The sequence below is a fragment of the Acanthochromis polyacanthus genome, chromosome 1 (assembly GCF_021347895.1).
Source record: "Acanthochromis polyacanthus isolate Apoly-LR-REF ecotype Palm Island chromosome 1, KAUST_Apoly_ChrSc, whole genome shotgun sequence".
Taxonomy (NCBI): domain Eukaryota; kingdom Metazoa; phylum Chordata; class Actinopteri; family Pomacentridae; genus Acanthochromis; species Acanthochromis polyacanthus.
The window spans coordinates 18,929,539-18,947,138 of NC_067113.1; the positions used below are offsets into that span (position 1 = coordinate 18,929,539).

Below are 17,600 nucleotides of genomic sequence, written 5' to 3' on the forward strand. Positions count from 1 at the left end.
CAGCCATTTTGCTGATTTATTTCTTAAAGTGAAGATACATTCATATTATAATAAGATATTTTTATATTATTTTGACATGAAGATTTCCATGTTATAAAAGGAACATTTTCTTGTTAATGACTGTACATTATTCTGTTATAACGTGAAAAGATTCATGTTATAACTTAAAAACTGGGTTGTTACGTATTTGAATTAGGAAGAAGTTTGAAGTAAGACTGAATGAAATTAGGCCAGTGATCAATTGTCTTCAGTTTTGGCTATGTTATAGCGAGATAAATGGTATACTGTTAAAGCATTCAAAGTTTATTCTTAAACCATGGTAAGTGTGTATGTTGTCGCCTAAGAACATGAAAATAATTTACCGTATTTTCACGACTATAAGGCGCACATAAAAGTCTTAGATTTTCTTCAAATTGTGCGGCGCGCCCTATGGTGCAGTGCGTCCTGTGTGTGTTGTTGTTGTTGTAAGGCGGACGTAGACCAGGTGGTTTTTTCCACGCATCACCATCGCTGTTGATCTGTGACTCTATGCGTGCCCATCTCACAGCCGATGTGAAAAAACAAGTGAAGCAAATGAACTCTGAGCTTGCTGTCATTCCGGGAGGCCTGACAAAGGAACTCCAACCGCTGGACATCGGTGTGAACCGGCCGTTCAAAGTAAGGCTGTGAGCGGCGTGGGAGCGATGGATAACCGATGGAGACCACAGTTTCACTAAGAGTGGAAGGCAGCGCCGGGCGAGTTACGCCACAATTTGCGAATGGATTGTAAATGCTTGGGCTAACGTGTCTGCTGGCACTGTTGTTCGAGCTTTCGCAAAAGCCGGCATCATTTCCGAGGCGCCGCACGGCACGGAAAGTGACTCTGACAGTGAAGAAAGTGAACCTGGCATGTTTGATGGAGGTTTAGCGCAGCTGTTCAATTCAGAAACAGAGGATGAGGACTTCCATGGGTTTGATTGATGACGATTACCGGTAAAAAAAAATGTGAATACCAAACTCAGTTTTACTCCCGCTCTATTTTTAAATACGCACACTTGTATGCTTGTGTGTGTTGTTGTAAGGCCGACGTAGTAGAGGACACCATGAGAACGTTAAAGGGGGAAGTGTGGGCGTGGATTGTATATAAAACCCTCGCCATATAATCAGGTGCGCCTTATGTGTGTGTTAAATACAGTAATGGCACACATAACTGAGACTGCGCCTTTTGGTACAGTGCGCCTTTTGGTCGTGAAAATACGGTACTATAATATAAATACATCTTGGTTTAACATGAAAAATATCTCCTAACAATGAACTTCATGATATAACATACTGATGAAATTTTGTTTTTCTAATGTGGCAGCAAAAGTCTTCCATACTTTTGCGCATGCACCATTTTACTTTATCTAATTATGGTTTATTTTAACCATACAGTAATGCTTTATATTTTATCAAATGTCCATAATTTTGGTATTTATAATCTGAGTCACCAAAGTTGTAGGAAATTGTAACTGACACAGTATTATAGTGGAATTAAAAGTTTAATAAAATGTAGACTAAAAAGCATGAAGAGTAGCAGATTGGCTATTTGCTGTAAAGACAGGGAGGTAAGACAGTTCATTGGAGCGTCCTTCCTATTAGGCTGTAGCTATGTGGACCCGCCAGTCAGCCCAGATTACAACTTAATCTTCAAGAAGCCTCTTAAAATGTGTTTTGCTTCTTAAACCACATTGCTCAGATTAATAGCTTTGCAATATAACCAGTAATCACCGTCTGCAGCAGAAAACTGTAGAAAAACCTGTCTGGCAGCGTGTGACAACATGGAACACAACAGAATCAGCAGCGTTAGTGGTGTGTAACAGCAACTTTGTAAATGGGACAACAGTTTGCTATGTGCTAAATGTAGGACTGTCAGCAGAAAAGTCAGATTCTCTCTGTGGAATTATATTTACTTTATTTATTAAATGAAATTTAGACAAGAAAGAAGCATCACATCATTTCAAATATTTATTGTCTGTTTCTCATTGCTGTATGTACAATTTGAATACATGAGGAAACTGCATGCATATCTTTGCATATTAGGTCTTGATAAGTACTTTCTGATAACATCATTTAATTGTGAACATTTTATTTTAAAATCAAACAGTGATTCCAGTGATAACCATTTGCAAAGCTCTTACTCATTTGGATTCAGTTCACTGTCTGTATTTGACATCTTAACCCTCCTGTTGTCCTCATTTACAGGCACCAAAAATATTGTTTCCTTGTCTGAAAAAATCTGAAAATTCAGCAAAAAAATTCCCAAAGTTCTGAAAATTTGGAAAACCTTCAGGATGAAAATTTCAATAATTCCTTAAAAGTTCTATTTTAAAACAAATCCCCCAAATTTGGCAAGACAATTCTTGTAATTATTTTAGAAAAATGAGTAAAAATCTTCCAAAAAAATCCAACAAATATCTAAAGTGATTATATATATATATCAGTAAAACTTTTAATATTTTCTTTAAGAACATTCACCAAAAAAAACTATTTTTTGGTGAATGTTCTTAAGAAACATTTTACATTTCTTTTTTTCCACCAAAAATGTTCAAAGATCTCCCAAAAATGTTGAAAATGTGGACATCAGAAGTTTCATTGTAAAAATATTATTTTTTTCTCCACATTTTCAAACTAAAATGGGTCAATTTTGACCCCCAGGACAACATGAGGGTTAAGTGCAATATTTGCTGCACAGCTGTTTCAAATCAACATTCATATCAATCTAAAAATCAACGTTTCTCTGTCAAGACACAGCCGTGTGAAATGACTGTCAGAGCCAACACTGTGATACCAACTAAAACCACAACATCAGCTAAATGCCTCGCTCTTCCTACTGACTTTGCTTGAACTTTTGATTTGTGTTTTACTTCCAATGCCTTTCAAAGATCCTCTTCCTCTTTTGTCTGTCACAGCCGTCGTACTTGCCATTGCAGAACCTGACTCCATCAGCCTCCTCACTCTCCTGTGAGTGTCCGCCTTGTCCAGAATGCACTCCTGCAACAATCGGTTAGTCAACATCTGGGAAAATTATGCAGCAAATAAAATGAATGCTGATAACACAGTGTATCACCTTCACCATGTCCATCATTGTCAACACATTCATGCTCTCCAGTGGTCCATATGTCGGCATGTAACACTGCTCTGCAAGGTTGTTGACGGCCATAAGTAATCTGCCCACTTCCTCAGTCTGAAAGATAACGGCACATGTAGCTATATTTCTATTCAACACTTCCATTTTTAAATTCCTACCTAAAGTAATGCCTACCTTCTCTCTGGATAGGCCCTGCTCCGTCATTAAGTTAACCTCTGTCTGCTTGTTCTTCTCCTTCAGGGTTTCTAACTCACTCTGGAGTTCAGACACTTCTTTCCTGGCCATCTGGAACAGCAGCATCGTCAATCAGGCACTGTCAGTTGAAGAAATCAAACATCTCTACGTGTATATCTGACCAGCTTCTTTATGCTGTGCTCCTGCTTCATGTTCTGCAGCTGCCGGTGGCCCTGCTCCACCTGCTCCTCCATCCGGCCAAAACGCTGCAGCAGCTCCTGGTGGGTGATGGACAGAGTCTCATGGCGGCGGATGATGGGCATAACCAGAGATTCAGACCCGTTATCAAGGTAATCTGAAACGGATTGTGCAGTTTAGTTCATCTTGTAGCTACTGCTCAATAGGCTAAACAGAGCAGATTCATGTAAATGTTCATTCAAGAGGTTGGTAAAAGTCACTTTTTAACTTACTGCCTGGGAGGTTTTCCAGTGTTTTCATCAAGTAGTCCTCATAGATTTTGTATTTTGTCATTCTCTCCTTTAATACTTGCTTTCTGTGAATTCAAATATAGGAAAGCTGAGGTTAAAAATGTGACAGAATGAGTAATATCTTCACATTGGTTTCAGTTTCCCACCTGACTCTAAGGTGTTTCAGTTGTTCTGTCAAATCTTCTATCTCTCTCTTTTTCAAAATGTTCTGCTCCCGTGTTGCTTCACACGTCTTCAGCATTCGACGTCGTTTCAGTTCATTTTCAGCCACAAACTTCTCAAATTTCATCACTTTTTCTTTAGTCTGGACAAAAATACAACCAAAAAAGGCAACCATATAAGGACCGTGTCATATGGATGTCATGTAAACATCAGTGACGGACAATTACTCCCTGTTTATTCTTGTATTCATGTAATTTTAGAAGGTCTCCACTCGCCTGCTGTTGTTTCTCCTCCAGCTCAGACCTTCTCTGTGCCAGAGCCTCCACACTCTCCTTAAATTCTTGCCGTTTGAGTGCGAGTCGCTTGTCCACTTCGCTCAACTCGGCCTGTTTCTTCAGAACCAGGCTCTTTTGCAAAGTGTACACTCCTGCCTCTCGAAGTCTGCTCGAAGTCTGCACATAACAAAAACAGAACTTCTCAGATCTGTGCAGACTCTCAGCCTCAGTAAAAAGCTACTGGACCTCTCTTTGAGGCTTTTGAAGGCATTTCACCTCTCATTCAAGAGACTTCTTCAGTTACAAAGTTGGGGGCAATAATACATCCTGGATTCCCTGTCAAACAGGTAGAAATAAAGAGGCCACTTGTATGAAGGTGAAATATCTTCAAAAATCAAAACCGATTCATACCGAAGCCTTAAGATTACCTCTCTGGTTGCGAAAACACTGAAACTCAGCCAGAGCGCAAAAATAAGCAAGCAAGTTTTATATATGTGAAATTTGTATGATGTAGTGTTCACTTGTTGTCATAGTTACAGTGACGCCATGCCGCTATTTCACAATGATACAGAAATCTTTAACAAATCCATGGATCCAGACTATAAGCCACATCACTGCCAAAATCTAGTGAAGTGGTCCTTGTGTGATTTCTGACCTTCCCTGAAAATTTCATCCAGCTTCATGACTACGTTGTTGAGTAATATTGCACACAGACAAACAGACAAATGTCCTTGAATACAATTAAGTCTTCATTGAATACAGTAAAGTACACAAATAAATGAAAGCTAAAACCTACAGAAGGCCATAGAAAGGAATAAGACAACACAATAGACATATTTCTGTATTTCTTGTAATCACACAAGTTGACAACTAATTGTAGCTATCCATATGTTTTATCAGGCATCATTACTCTACCTCTGTTGCTGCAGGTGTCTGGCTCACATGTTCTTCCTTTCTATGACTAAAAAAGAAACTTATTGTCAGTAACAGTTTAATTCAGTCAGGACAATTAAAGACAGGATTTAAAAGAAGTACAATTACACTTGCAGGCCTGGTGTCCTACCTGTTGTCCACCGACTGTGTTACAAAAACGTTTCTTATTCCGTTTTCCGCTTTGACATTTGGTCGAGAACCGCTGCCGTCTACTAACACCGGAAGTGAGCATGTCGTCATGGTGTCAGTGGATGCACCGTCCAGGAGTTCTGAGGAAACTCGTCCTGCAGTTCGCTCCACGTTCGGCCGATCGGAGGGACGATCGATGGTCTCCTCCGGATGTTTTCCTGGATTTGTGTAGCTGTTGCCTGGTAACCGCGGGCCAGACAGCGGGGAATGCGCCGGGATCGTTTCGCTGTTGTCATGGCAACAGCTGGGGAGGCGGTTCTGCTCCATGGACTGAATGAGACGCATAGAAATGAGTTGGTCTGAGGAGAGAACGAAGAGCACTCACTCTGTCCTGATTCCTACCAATCTAGAACCGAACTCTAAGGGCTGGAATCAAGGACTAGACTGGGGGGGAATAATCCATTAAAAAGGCCCTTTAAAAAAATGCAGAAAATATCATTTAAAAATATATTATTATTATACATTAATATATAAACATTAATCATTTGCACCATATAGTATATAATTTGCATTTTTAAACACTGCAATACTATTTTATAAAAAGCAGGGAAAATCTTAATTTTAAAAAAAGTTTAAAAAAAAAAAACAATTACCACCCTTAATATACAGTATTATTCTTTCAAATAACAGCAAATGTGTGTTTTAAAAAGTGTTGAAAAAAATGTGTAAAAATCCAAATAGTGTAATTTTATTATCCAGTGTTGTAAAAAAACAACAACAACAAATTACCTACTTTTAAAATGCAAATTCTTAATATGGGCATTATGTCATAAAGTTCTCTGTAGTTTAAGTGGTTTAAGATTATCCTCAAGTTGAGTTAAATTGCGTTTTCACGGCAGCTGGTAGACTTTCATTTGTAAGTTGAAACAGCTTGAAATGTCTTACAGTGTAGTTATTATTTGTAATTTAATGAAATGGAGACAGACGGTAAAATAACAGTAAATTGTACTGTTACACTGTTTAAAGTACTTTTTAACAATATTTGGACTGCTAACTGAGCAGAATGGAAGTTTACATGACATATTCTGCTACTCAATAGATTTTAACATTGAGATTTGTCTAAAAAAAAAACACACTATAGTACTGATATGGAATGAAACATACAGAACAAAAAGACTTTAATTCTGTTTAATACACTCACTCCCTTCTTCCCCACCACACATCACTGACCAAAGGACTTAATGCATTCCTGCAACACTGTATATTTTTGCACAGCTTAACCTTTTGCTCCATAAATATTGCACATATTTTTTCCCTATGCATGTTATTTTTTTCTGTTCTTGCATATTCGACACTTGTCTATCTCAGAATGTATGAGTGATGAATGTGTTTAAATGAGTATATTATGTAATTATGTTACACAAAGCACTAGGTAGAGGTACAGCGAGCTAAGAATAACACTGCACTGATAAAATTTTCCTCTGAGTCATTTTCATCCTTAAAGTGGTCAAAAAGCCTCATGCTTTCCAATCTTCAGATGTTTGTTAAAACACTGTAAAACACTCAAATACTAAATCACCTTGTTAAAGCTTCTTATTAATGCATCGACTGCTTTTACCTCAGACACACATCCAGACTTGATACATGCAAAAGTTGTTTCTTCCAAGTTTTGTAAATAAATGTCCACATCACTCAAAAGTCCATTCTGAGTGTAGAGGTTTCGAGTTTCCACATCAAGTATGTGGAAGTTGCATGATGAAAGACATCCCATGATGTCACAAAATCATGTTTTAAGCTAAGCACAGGAAAAATACTTGCCCATTCAGGAGATGAATGTGATGCAAACCACACAAATTATTCTGCACAGGGGTGGTTTAATGTCCGAGTAAAATAATGACAACTTTTGTTTTAAACCCATACCCATAGTTTCATTTATGTAGTGTCAAGATAAGTCATCTGAGGGCACTTTATATGGAAAGGTCAAGGTTTTACAGTATTACAGAGAGAAAACACAATAATTCCTCTCTCCTCTCCATTCTCTATACACCGCTTTATCCTCACTAGGGTCACGGGGGGTCCTGGAGCCTATCCCAGCTGACTTGGGCGAAGGCAGGGGACACCCTGGACAGGTCGCCGGTCTGTCGCAGGGCTACATATACAGACACACAATCACACTCACAGTCACACCTACGGACAATTTAGAATAATCAATTAACCTCAGCATATTTTTGGACTGTGGGAGGAAGCCGGAGTACCCGGAGAAAACCCACGCATGCACAGGAAGAACATGCAAACTCCATGCAGAAAGATCCCAGGCCCAGACCGGGATTTGAACCAGGGATCTTCTTGCTGCAATGCAAAAGTGCTAACCACTACTCCACTGTGCAGCCCCTACAATGATTCCTTTGAACACATATACAAGCACAGGTAAAATAGTAGTGTTAATGGTAGATCCATCTAAATTAATTTTTCCAGTAAATATCTTGACAAATGTTTTGACATGAGATTGTTTTTTTTTTTTTAAACTACAAGTGTTATTAATCATAAATGAGGGCTGAACTTCATTCAACACTGTCAGTATCAAACAAGGATTTCTGGTGCTCTTAACTGGAATGAGTATAAATTACACCTGTATGTTTCCTGTTATGACAAGGCAAACTGTCTGCTCTTGAGACACTAAAATGGAGCAGAGTCATTGTGATTAACATTAGTTTAACCTGGAAATTCTTGACAAGTTTGTAAAACGTGTAAGCATTTGCTGAATTAAGCACAGAACCAAAAAGCACTGGTATGTCCAGTAGGGAAGTATCATGTAGACAGTGGTATTATTTAACTCCATCATAATGGCTGATGCAGTAATAAAACAACCCTGCAGGAAGTACCTTTTACGGTCGTTATTGGAACTATTTTAGAGAACTGTTGATACAGTGTTGTTAAATACATCTGTCAAGACATGTCTAAATGTCTGCTGCCTGTTCTACTGTGTTGTAGAGGTGTTTCTGCCATGTTTTCCACTCTAATGATGTTAATGAGAGCTGAGGTTTGGTCACATGGCTTTAATGTCTCATAGCTTGAATAATACATACAATAAGTATGCCTTAAAGGTTTTAACTGTCACAAGGTAACACATGTGCTGGCATCCAGTTGTGGAAAGTAAGCACATTTATTCATGTATTCTTAGGTATAATTTTGAAGTACTTGTATTTAACTTGAGTATTTTCATTTTATGCACATTTAGACTGCATTTCAGAAGGATATATTGCACTTTTAACTACACTGGAAGGTTTTAACAGCTTAGGGTGAAGATTTTAAACAATGGATGGTAGAACTTGCTTTTAAAATACAATGCGTTGTTGAACACTAAACTTTCTAACCCTTCTGACATCTCACAAAAAGTAATGTGTAACTGAGGTGAGCATGGTGTCATTTTAACATCATTTTAGAGATGTTGCCTAACAGAATTCCATTGTACCCTTGCAATGACAATAAAGCTTCTTAATCTTAATCTTGATAAATGTTCAAATTATCCAATGTCTCATCAAAAATGAAAGATTAGAGAGAATGTCCAACAACTGAAAACCTGATGTGGATCAGAACTTAGTTTTTCCTTCCCTCCTTTTCCAAATAATCACGTGACAACCCCTTTATGTAAAACTACATATAAGGTAGTTCAAACAGTAACACACTGATGTTTCACTATTAAAAATCAAATGATGTGGAATGTAAGAACACATCAATCAGAGGAACCAAACCAGTAATTTTACCTGAACATCTTTTGCAGTAATGTTACTCGCAACAAACTGACGGGTATACTGTTAAAAAATGCCTGCATTTATTGTCACATTTACACAAACGTACAATAAATTTCAGTTCATTTCACACGTATTTACTGGCCTTTTTGTACCTACAACCAAACAACGACACGATTCCAAGACTGCACTTGAATCACCAAGTTTGTCTAATACGTAAATACGTAGGGCTCTTCAGTAATTTGTCTCACAGCTAGTCTACGTAGTCTAGTTCCCTCAGCTGTCAGTAGACATGTTGCTAGACTTGTTTGTTTCAGCTAAAAAACAAAAGCCACTTCCAGTTTAGATGCAGGAAGCTTTTTTGCAAACACTTCCTAAGAAGTGATTGTGAAACAAAAATCAGCTGTGTTGTGCATTCTTCAAGCGCATTTTCACATTTCAGAGTAAGAGCTGATAAAACAGGAGGATACAAGTGTTCTGTGGATCGACATGTTTTAACTGGACTTCTGTAAGTGAGGATCAGGGACACTGTTCTGTGGTAAGTCTTGTTTCATGTGAATTCAGCTTTAAAGAAAAATATTTGGACATCCATTTTTAATTCTCTATTATTCCACCGTGTGTATGTAGTTTTGTCTTTGCTAAAAAATATGATTGAAACAGGATATTTCCTCACTCTTTTAACACAATGATAGCTGAGAGAATAAACTGTGATCTCAGCTTTGTGTGCTCTTGTAATGCCATCCTTCATGCTGCATATCTCACTGTCACACTCCACACATCATGTTGCCTCTGGAGCAGCAGAATCAAGTGGAAACACAGTTCAACATGTCCTTAAAAGGCATCCCCCTCTTTGGCTGAGCTGCTGCTCTCTGATGTCTGCCAGTGTAGATTTCAGCTCTTTAAAATGAGTTTGGTCTCTAATTCATGCTGTGTGTGTGTGTGTGTGTGTTATACTGTGCATGCTGCTGTTCTCAGGGCTTTGTTGTAATTTAAATGCTGTGATTTCTGCTCAAGTTTCTGTTTTCTCTTTTTTTTTCTGGATCATTCGTTCATGAAGGAGAGGAGTACATTCCTGGATGTTCTGGTCTTCAGATCGGACAACAAATCTTCCGTGATGATCGCGGTTAGCAGATCCAGGTCTCTTTATCAGAGACTCAGAAGTGATTTCAAAACCAGGCTGGCTTCCTACACCCTGACTCTCCACACTTCACCCAACACCATAACAAACTCACTCAGGTGAGAAAACATGTTGTACTTCAACATTATGTTATTAAAGTGTACTGCAATCCTTTTACATTTTTGGATCGTAGAATGAAAAACATATATGAAGTCGTACAATACTTGTTTGCACATGGTTCTGAAATGTCATAGTGGTGGATGAACATGATTCAACTACAGTCAAAGTAAGCTAACAATGTCAACTGAAGGACAAAGACAAAAAGGAAAAGGGTTCTCTGTGCTGAATAACTGGGTGTTGCTTTTTGGAAAAGTAGTGCTCAGTTATCTGAAGGTTATGATCCGAAGAAGCATAATGCATGATGAGCCTGGTTCTCGAAGGGAATATACATTTTTAATCAAATCTGTAAACGGTCCAAAGGTTATTTGGCTAACATATCATAGCCTAACACATGGTGCACGTGTTGAACCTCAATCCCTAAAAACACACTACATAAAAGAAAACAGCAGCTGTGGCTCTATTGCATGTTAACTTGTGACTTAAATGTGAATGTCTTTTCTTGTAGAGTGCATCAAAATGCAGACGGTTGATAGATTTAAGCAAACAGTTATGTTGCTGTTTGCTTAAATTGTGTTTTTAGGGGTTCAACTTCAACATTTGCACCATGTGTTAGGTTACAATATGTTAGCCAAATAATAACTTTTGGACTTTTTTACAGTGTTTTGAACATAGTGTGCTGCTAGAACATCTTTACTGTACTTAATATTGAATCCCCAAGTCTCCAGAACTCTGCTGGATGAATGAACACTATTCTTCTAACAGATATTCCCTCATTTGGTGATAAAATGATCGTGTTGAAGAATGCTGTTGGTCCCACACACCCCATAAGTGTTTAATTGCGTTGAGATCTGCAAAGACTGTAACATGATTCACATCTTTTTCTTACTCATCTAACCCTATAGATGGAGGCATCCAGTCAGAGACCACTTCCATCAGCACATAAATGTGTCACAGATAGGATTTGTATTGATTTGCAACAGCAAAGGGAACAAATGGACCCAAAACATGTCTGCAAATTATCTTCCACAGTATAAAAGAGCCACCAGATCTCCTCACTAAATTGATCAAGGGTTCAGGTTTTTCCTATAATTTGAATATCAGCAGATCTAAACTGCTGCTGCTGTTGCTTTTACTTCCTGTCAATGCCACAGGTTGGATGAGTTTGCCAGTCACAAAGTGCATCCCTCTTGTAGAGAAACTGCAGCCTTCTAATTGTAACACAGTAGTTAGTAAGTTGTATCCGAAAATATCCAAAAATGTTACACAAATTAGTCAAATGTGCTCTGCCCTGAGGTCATCATAAACATGAACAAATGTGTCAGTGTTCCCACGTGATTCTTCAGGCACTAACCAATATCTGGTGGTCTGCCTTAGAGCAACAATAATCTTTTTAGAGGGCAGATTTGCCTGGGGTACCTTGGGGTAAAACCAAAAAAATTAAAGGAAATCTATTTAAATTTATAGTAGAGGAAAACCACTTCATTAATACCTCAATAGGACTCAAAAGCACAGTTTTTGATAAAGAAATTAGATATTTTTTTATTTGATTTTTCTATGGTCCTAAACATTGCCGAAAAAACAGAGGTCATGGTATCTGATATGAAGATAGTTTTTGAATATAATTATTATTATTCTGTATTTCCTCTGGGGTTTTAATGGGTTTAAGTGAGCTTTCCAAAGGCTGATTATCTCATCATTTTCGTCTTACTATTAATATGTACAGACTATATTGTATTCTAATACAGGGCTTTATAAAGGGACTGGTGACTCATTTATTGTGGCGTGTTGTCTGTCTTGTATTCTCTGCAGTTGTCTTCTAGCAGTCTGGTTGCTTCATTTAGGAACGCAGCCAATAGAACAAAAGGCTGTGCGAAAACAGCTCTGCTTACGCTGCATTATCTTCAGCGCCGTTCGCCTTATCTCTGGATGTCCGAGTCTTTTGACATATATGGATAAACCCGTCACCCTCCCGCCTGACAATACAGTCCCAAAATAATCCCAGAGCGCACAGTTGAGCCCTGCGCGGCGCCGCACGCTGCTCCGCCGCCGCCGACGCACCGTGAGAGGAAACACTGCCGCAAACATCTACCAGCAGTAATGACGAAATTCAGCTATTCTGACTACTTATCTCAGTTCCGTAACGCCGGACGTAAATGTAATAATGTTCTGTCGCGACTGCGTGGAGATAGGAGGCGAGGAGACAATCAGAGCGACGGAGCGTCAGAGGCGGAGTGAGTCTTTTGTTGGACATGGAGGCTGCGTGTGTGTGTGTGTGTGTGTGTGTGTGTGTGTGTGTGTGTGTGTGTGTGTGTGTGTGTGTGTGTGTGTGTGTGTGTGTGTGTGTGTGTGTGTGTGTGTGTGTGAGCGTGCTTGAGATCCTTGCGTACAGAGGAGCATAAAAGCAAAACATCTTGATTATTCTATCCATTTATACCTGGTGTATTTGCTTCATGAAGCTTATTAAAGTCAAAGAAATTCAAATAAACGCCAAATATAACAAGATTTAACATCCGTGTTTGAATCACAAATACATCTCATCAAATGGCACTGATGTCTGGGTGAAATTACACTTGATTGCATTAATTAAAGTGATTTTTGCTCTTGTCCTTTCAAGGGATGTTGACCCCGTGGTCTTTGCCATCAGGAGAGGGGATGTGGAGGCTGTTAATGATCTGGTGACATCCTCTTCTCACAGCCTGCTGAAGGAGAACAAAGATGGTTGGATCCCCTTGCATGATGCCGCCTACTGTGGACAGACTGAGTGCCTGAAGACCCTATTGAAGGGTATGGCAGTGAAAGCATTCAGTGTTCCCAAAACATTTGTCAGTTTGAATCACATGTTTCGGAGAAAGAAAACCTCGAAGTATTCAGTGAGGTGTTATGGTGCACTGTTTGCACATTCTCTCAAAATGCTAAATGAGTCACCCGGCTGTTTTGTGTGATATGTTTATTTCTTGTTCTAGCCCATCCAGGCTCAGTGGACAAACGTACATTGCAAGAGCAGACGGCTTTGCTGCTTGCTGTGTCTTGTGAACACTTGGCGTGTGTGCGGTGCCTTCTGGAGGCAGGCGCTGACCCTGACATCAGCAGCAGTAACAAAGAAACTCCTTTGTACAAAGGTACAGCTGTGAAATCACAACAATTTAAAGAAAAACAGCCTATATGGAGCTGTGGATTGTATAGAAATGACTCTGTGTCGTGTGTGTCTCATCTGCAGCATGTGAGTTGCAGAATGAGGACATGGTGAGCCTCATTCTCTCCTGCGGGGCCACTGTGAACCAACGGTGTGGTCAGGGATGGACAGCCCTGCATGAGGCCGTATCCAGAAACAACACAGAAATCTGTGAGATCCTAATAAGAGCCGGGGCCACAATCAATCCACCAAACACCTACAGCATCACACCTCTCATTGTAGCAGCCCAGCGAGGACAGATGAGGGCACTGTGTTACCTTATTGGGAAAGGTACTTTTCTGCAAAAAATGCTCCTGCATCTCCCATTTCTCATCTACTTTTAAATGCTCTAAAGTAAAACTGCTTTTTTTTAGGTGCAGATGTGAACATGCAGACATGTGACGGTGTTACTGCACTGCATGAGGCCAGTAAAAATGGCCACAGGGAAATTGTGGCCTTATTGTTGAGTAAAAACGCAGATGCCAATAAACCCACTACCTCAGGACTGCTGCCTCTGCATATTGCTGCCCAGTATGGACACCATGAGTAAGTGCTACAACTTACTATGACAGAAAACACTGATCAAAACATCATATTTGTATCCATATACAACATTTGTGGTTATAATGTGCAGTAGATTGTATGCTGTCTATGGCTGTATGCCTTTGTAAAGTTTTTCTCTCATTTTGCATTCAGGATTGTGTCCCTGCTTGTCTCCGTGACGAGTCGAGCCAGGCTCCGGCACAGTTGGATCAGCCCCCTCCACCTGGCAGCAGAGCACAACAGACACACTGTGGCAGCTGTGCTACTGAAGACAGGTGCAGATGTGAACGCCACACTGGCCCACAGTCACTCCGTCCAGTATGCTGATCGACGAGCCACAGCCCTCTACTTTGCCATCGCCAACGGCAGCACCAAAACAGCAGAGGTCCTCCTGAACGCTGGAGCCAGTCTGAGCCTGGATCCAGTCAGTCCTCTGCTGATGGCTGTACGTCAGGGCTGCATCAGCACCGTGTCTCTACTGCTGGACAGAGGGGCCGATGTAAACGCCACAATCCCGTCTTATGCTACCACATTCCCAGCTCTTGTCGCTCTTTGTATGAACAATCTGCCTCTGCTCAAGTGCCTCTTGGACAGTGGCTGTGATGCCCTCTCCTGTTTTACCTGCGCTTATGGCAGTGCCCCTCACCCAGCTGCAGGAGAATCCAGTGTAAGGACAGCTGGCAGCAATGGATATGTTTTGCAGAACGACAGTATGCTTCCTTTAAACTGCACTGAGCCGCCAGAAAGGACAACACAGGTGAACAAAATTAGCAAAAACAAGTTTCACACTGACCAAAATATATATTCTTTTCAATTAATGTATTTTTTGTCATGTTTTGCTTCAGTTCTGCGAGTGGATCTCAACACCTGTCATGTGTAAATGGGCTGGGCCAATTATAGACTTGTTGCTGGAGCACGTTGGCCAAGTTCAGCTGTGCAACAAGCTCATCGAACTGCTGGACAGCCGAGAAGAATGGAGCACTGTTAAGATGAAGTCCAGTAAGTGTCACATAAAATCTTGAAATGTGTCTCTTTCACTTCCTTAGACATGCACAGAGCACAAATGTGGTCTACAGATATGTAAGCAACGGTCCTGCTGATCTTTTCTTGCCTTGTCTACAGTGTCGCCACGTCCACTGCTGCACCTCTGTAGATTAAGGATTCGGAGCCAGATGGGGAGACACAGACTGAGATCTATCACATGCTTACCTCTACCAAACAGACTGATCAGATACCTGAGCCTGGCTGAGTGACTTTAAGCTGAACCTCAAGCATTATAGTCCCCAGAGACATGACTATATTTATCTTTATGTGGGTCTTTTTATAGCTGAATCTGTAAATGGTCCTCTCAAAGAAATTCTCTATGTATAAATATCTATTTATAATATATGTGATGTGACAATAAGGCTCTTTAGTCTGTCTTCTTTTTTTCACAGAGACCTTCAGTGAAAGGTAAAAACAATCTGGTGCCCAAAGGAGTTCTGGAGGGAAGTAGAATCATTTATTTAAAAATAAAACGCCATTGTTCCAAATGTGCCAATCAAACATTACTGTGACAAAAAGGCAATTCTCACAGTTGAAAGAGGGAACTAAAACAGGATGTTTGGATTCATTTGTGACATTTTGTACTTAAAATAAAGAACAGTGCTTCTCTGTAGATGCCTAAAAGTAGAAACTTTTGAACTTACTGTCAAATTTTCAAATAGGTGGCAGGAGACTGACATGAAGTGCAATCCTTTAGGTTTAAATGACAAAAATAGATGAAGCATCCCGATAAGTGCTTGAGGATATGTCTCATTTAAAAATGCAGGAAGAGAAAGGTGCTGTGTAGAACACAACATGAAAATCATTAGTCCTATTTACACTTTTTTGTGTGATTGATTCATTAGTAGGTTACTTAAATGAACCCAAACACACTGAAGATGGGTGACTGAGCAGTGGGCTTGGTGGGTATTGGTTTGACCACAACGTGGGTGTGAATTTTCTGTCCATAAGGATGCTCAAGTCTCTCTGTCTCAGTCCCTGCTGCTTTGCTCCACAGTCCCAGGGGTGGATGGGGGACAACAATATGACTGTGGAGGACCTGGTGTCCATGGTACTGGAAGGGGCAGCAGCCGCACACACTCACACACTGGTGAGAGCTCAGGTCCAGTTTCAGCGTCTCTTTATCCACAGAGTTGCGCCGACTGGACGCAGACATTGTGGCTTTTGCGTCCTCGTCATAACTCCTTTTCCTCTTTTCATTTTCATTTCCCTCAGAGGTGCCCGCTGGACTCTTTCTCAATCCTAAATATGAGTGCTCCCTCTTAGTCTGGGTCAGCTTGGGTTCCTCCCAAAATGAGGCTGGCAGTTGGCGTTTCCTCATAGGCACCTGCTCCACGGCGCTCCCCACGTTCTCCACATCTTGCGCATCAGAGCTGGCCTTTTCTGACACCGCCACGCTCTGGTGAACAGTCCCTGCCGGTTTGGCGCATCTGTATTCCGCAGACCTGTGCGTGTGGCATCTTGGGACTCTGGAGTACTTTTGAGAGAAACGCTTCAGTTGCTTCTGCAGATATTTCCGGTGATCCACGGAGCGTCTGCATGGAGCTGACTTATCCAGGGCCGCCTTGATGTCGCTGGATGCCAAATTTACAAAATTGAGCAACGTTTTGACCTCACTGTCTGCATTTGCCATTTTCCGCAAGTCTTTATTAAATCAGTCCATATTTTTAAAAAGTGTAATCCACCGTTCAGATCTGGAGAGAAAACAGAAAACACATTTTTGGCTTTGCGTAATTACGCATCAGGACTTCTGCAGTCAAACGCTAAATGAGTGCCTCATATCTTAATTCATATTTATGCCAGAGATTAATAACCCTTCACTCACCACTGCTGGATGAATTCTGTTGAAGCCACAGTCCAAGTAGACTTCTCTCCAGGCTGCAGTATGAGCACTTCAACAAGTTGAATGAATATAAACTCCTTGTAGTTATGGTGCTTTTCTTGAACCAATCAGCGACCCCAGGCCACTCACAATGCACCCCAATCAGCCTCCAAACGCCCTGGTATCGAATTCTTCACCATTGCAAATTGTTGTCATGGAGATCTGGAAAAAGCCTCTGAGGGGATGCGATATTTCTCCCTACGCGATGATTTTCTGCGCGTTGGCCAAACACCTAAAAAAAAACGCAGTAGTGCGCATAAACCAGAAATGAGTGTAAATTCTGCTGAAACATGCGCGCACCCAAACTCCACATCAAAGTTGAGTTTTAAACGCAGATACCCGTCATAGCCTCCCCAAGAGTGATGTCAGCTGTAGGATTTGGTGAGCTGGGGTGGGGGGGATCTAAAGAGTGCATAACCATGGAAAGGGGCTTGAACGCTCAAGAATCTTGTCTTTCTGTTTGCCCCCTCAATCGAGCGACACAAAGGCTGAATTACTCATTCAAACCTCGCGGGACAAAGGGAAAGGAGCTGGATAGCACTCCTGCATTTGTAGTCAAACATTTAGAGACTTAAATCGAGTCGTCATGAAGGAGAAAGAGTCGGACAAAGCCCATAGAATTGCCATCAGCAAACATTTTCCTGTGTCATATTATGGGGTCTCCATGGCTCCCTCTGGCCCGCGGACAATAGCACAAGTTTGC

At 40.5% G+C, this 17,600-nt stretch overlaps 3 protein-coding genes across 5 annotated transcripts; 1 reads left to right on the forward strand and 2 right to left on the reverse strand.

Annotated features, from left to right (window-relative positions):
* Nucleotides 1–1,973: 1,973 nt before the first annotated feature.
* On the reverse strand, nt 1,974–5,597 carry si:ch1073-416d2.4 (coiled-coil domain-containing protein 42 like-2). The gene is made up of 9 exons (XM_022189362.2): nt 5,272–5,597; nt 5,124–5,169; nt 4,209–4,385; nt 3,918–4,075; nt 3,754–3,836; nt 3,466–3,638; nt 3,284–3,394; nt 3,089–3,205; nt 1,974–3,012 (listed from the first exon to the last, which is right to left on the reverse strand). Exons 1-9 carry the CDS (start codon nt 5,595–5,597, stop codon nt 2,827–2,829), a joined length of 1,377 nt encoding a protein of 458 aa, XP_022045054.2. The 3' UTR covers nt 1,974–2,826.
* Nucleotides 5,598–5,961: 364 nt separating this feature from the next.
* LOC110971736 (ankyrin repeat and SOCS box protein 2) lies at nt 5,962–15,377 on the forward strand. Of its 3 annotated transcripts, XM_022222156.2 has the most exons (9): nt 5,964–9,557; nt 10,077–10,255; nt 12,871–13,040; nt 13,220–13,375; nt 13,474–13,719; nt 13,803–13,974; nt 14,125–14,728; nt 14,817–14,970; nt 15,094–15,377. In XM_022222156.2, exons 2-9 carry the CDS (start codon nt 10,134–10,136, stop codon nt 15,222–15,224), a joined length of 1,755 nt encoding a protein of 584 aa, XP_022077848.2. In that variant the 5' UTR covers nt 5,964–9,557; nt 10,077–10,133; the 3' UTR covers nt 15,225–15,377. The 3 variants fall into 3 exon arrangements, with proteins under 3 accessions (XP_022077834.2, XP_022077848.2, XP_022077842.2); XM_022222142.2 differs by having other exon boundaries at nt 5,962–10,255; XM_022222150.2 differs by lacking the exons at nt 5,964–9,557; nt 10,077–10,255 and adding an exon at nt 11,873–12,487.
* A 73-nt stretch (nt 15,378–15,450) lies between these two features.
* On the reverse strand, nt 15,451–17,236 carry LOC110971756 (protein FAM181A). Its single transcript, XM_022222163.2, has 2 exons — nt 16,841–17,236; nt 15,451–16,709 (listed from the first exon to the last, which is right to left on the reverse strand). The coding sequence occupies exon 2, from the start codon at nt 16,646–16,648 to the stop codon at nt 15,869–15,871; it is 780 nt and encodes a 259-aa protein (XP_022077855.1). The 5' UTR covers nt 16,649–16,709; nt 16,841–17,236; the 3' UTR covers nt 15,451–15,868.
* Nucleotides 17,237–17,600: the final 364 nt, after the last annotated feature.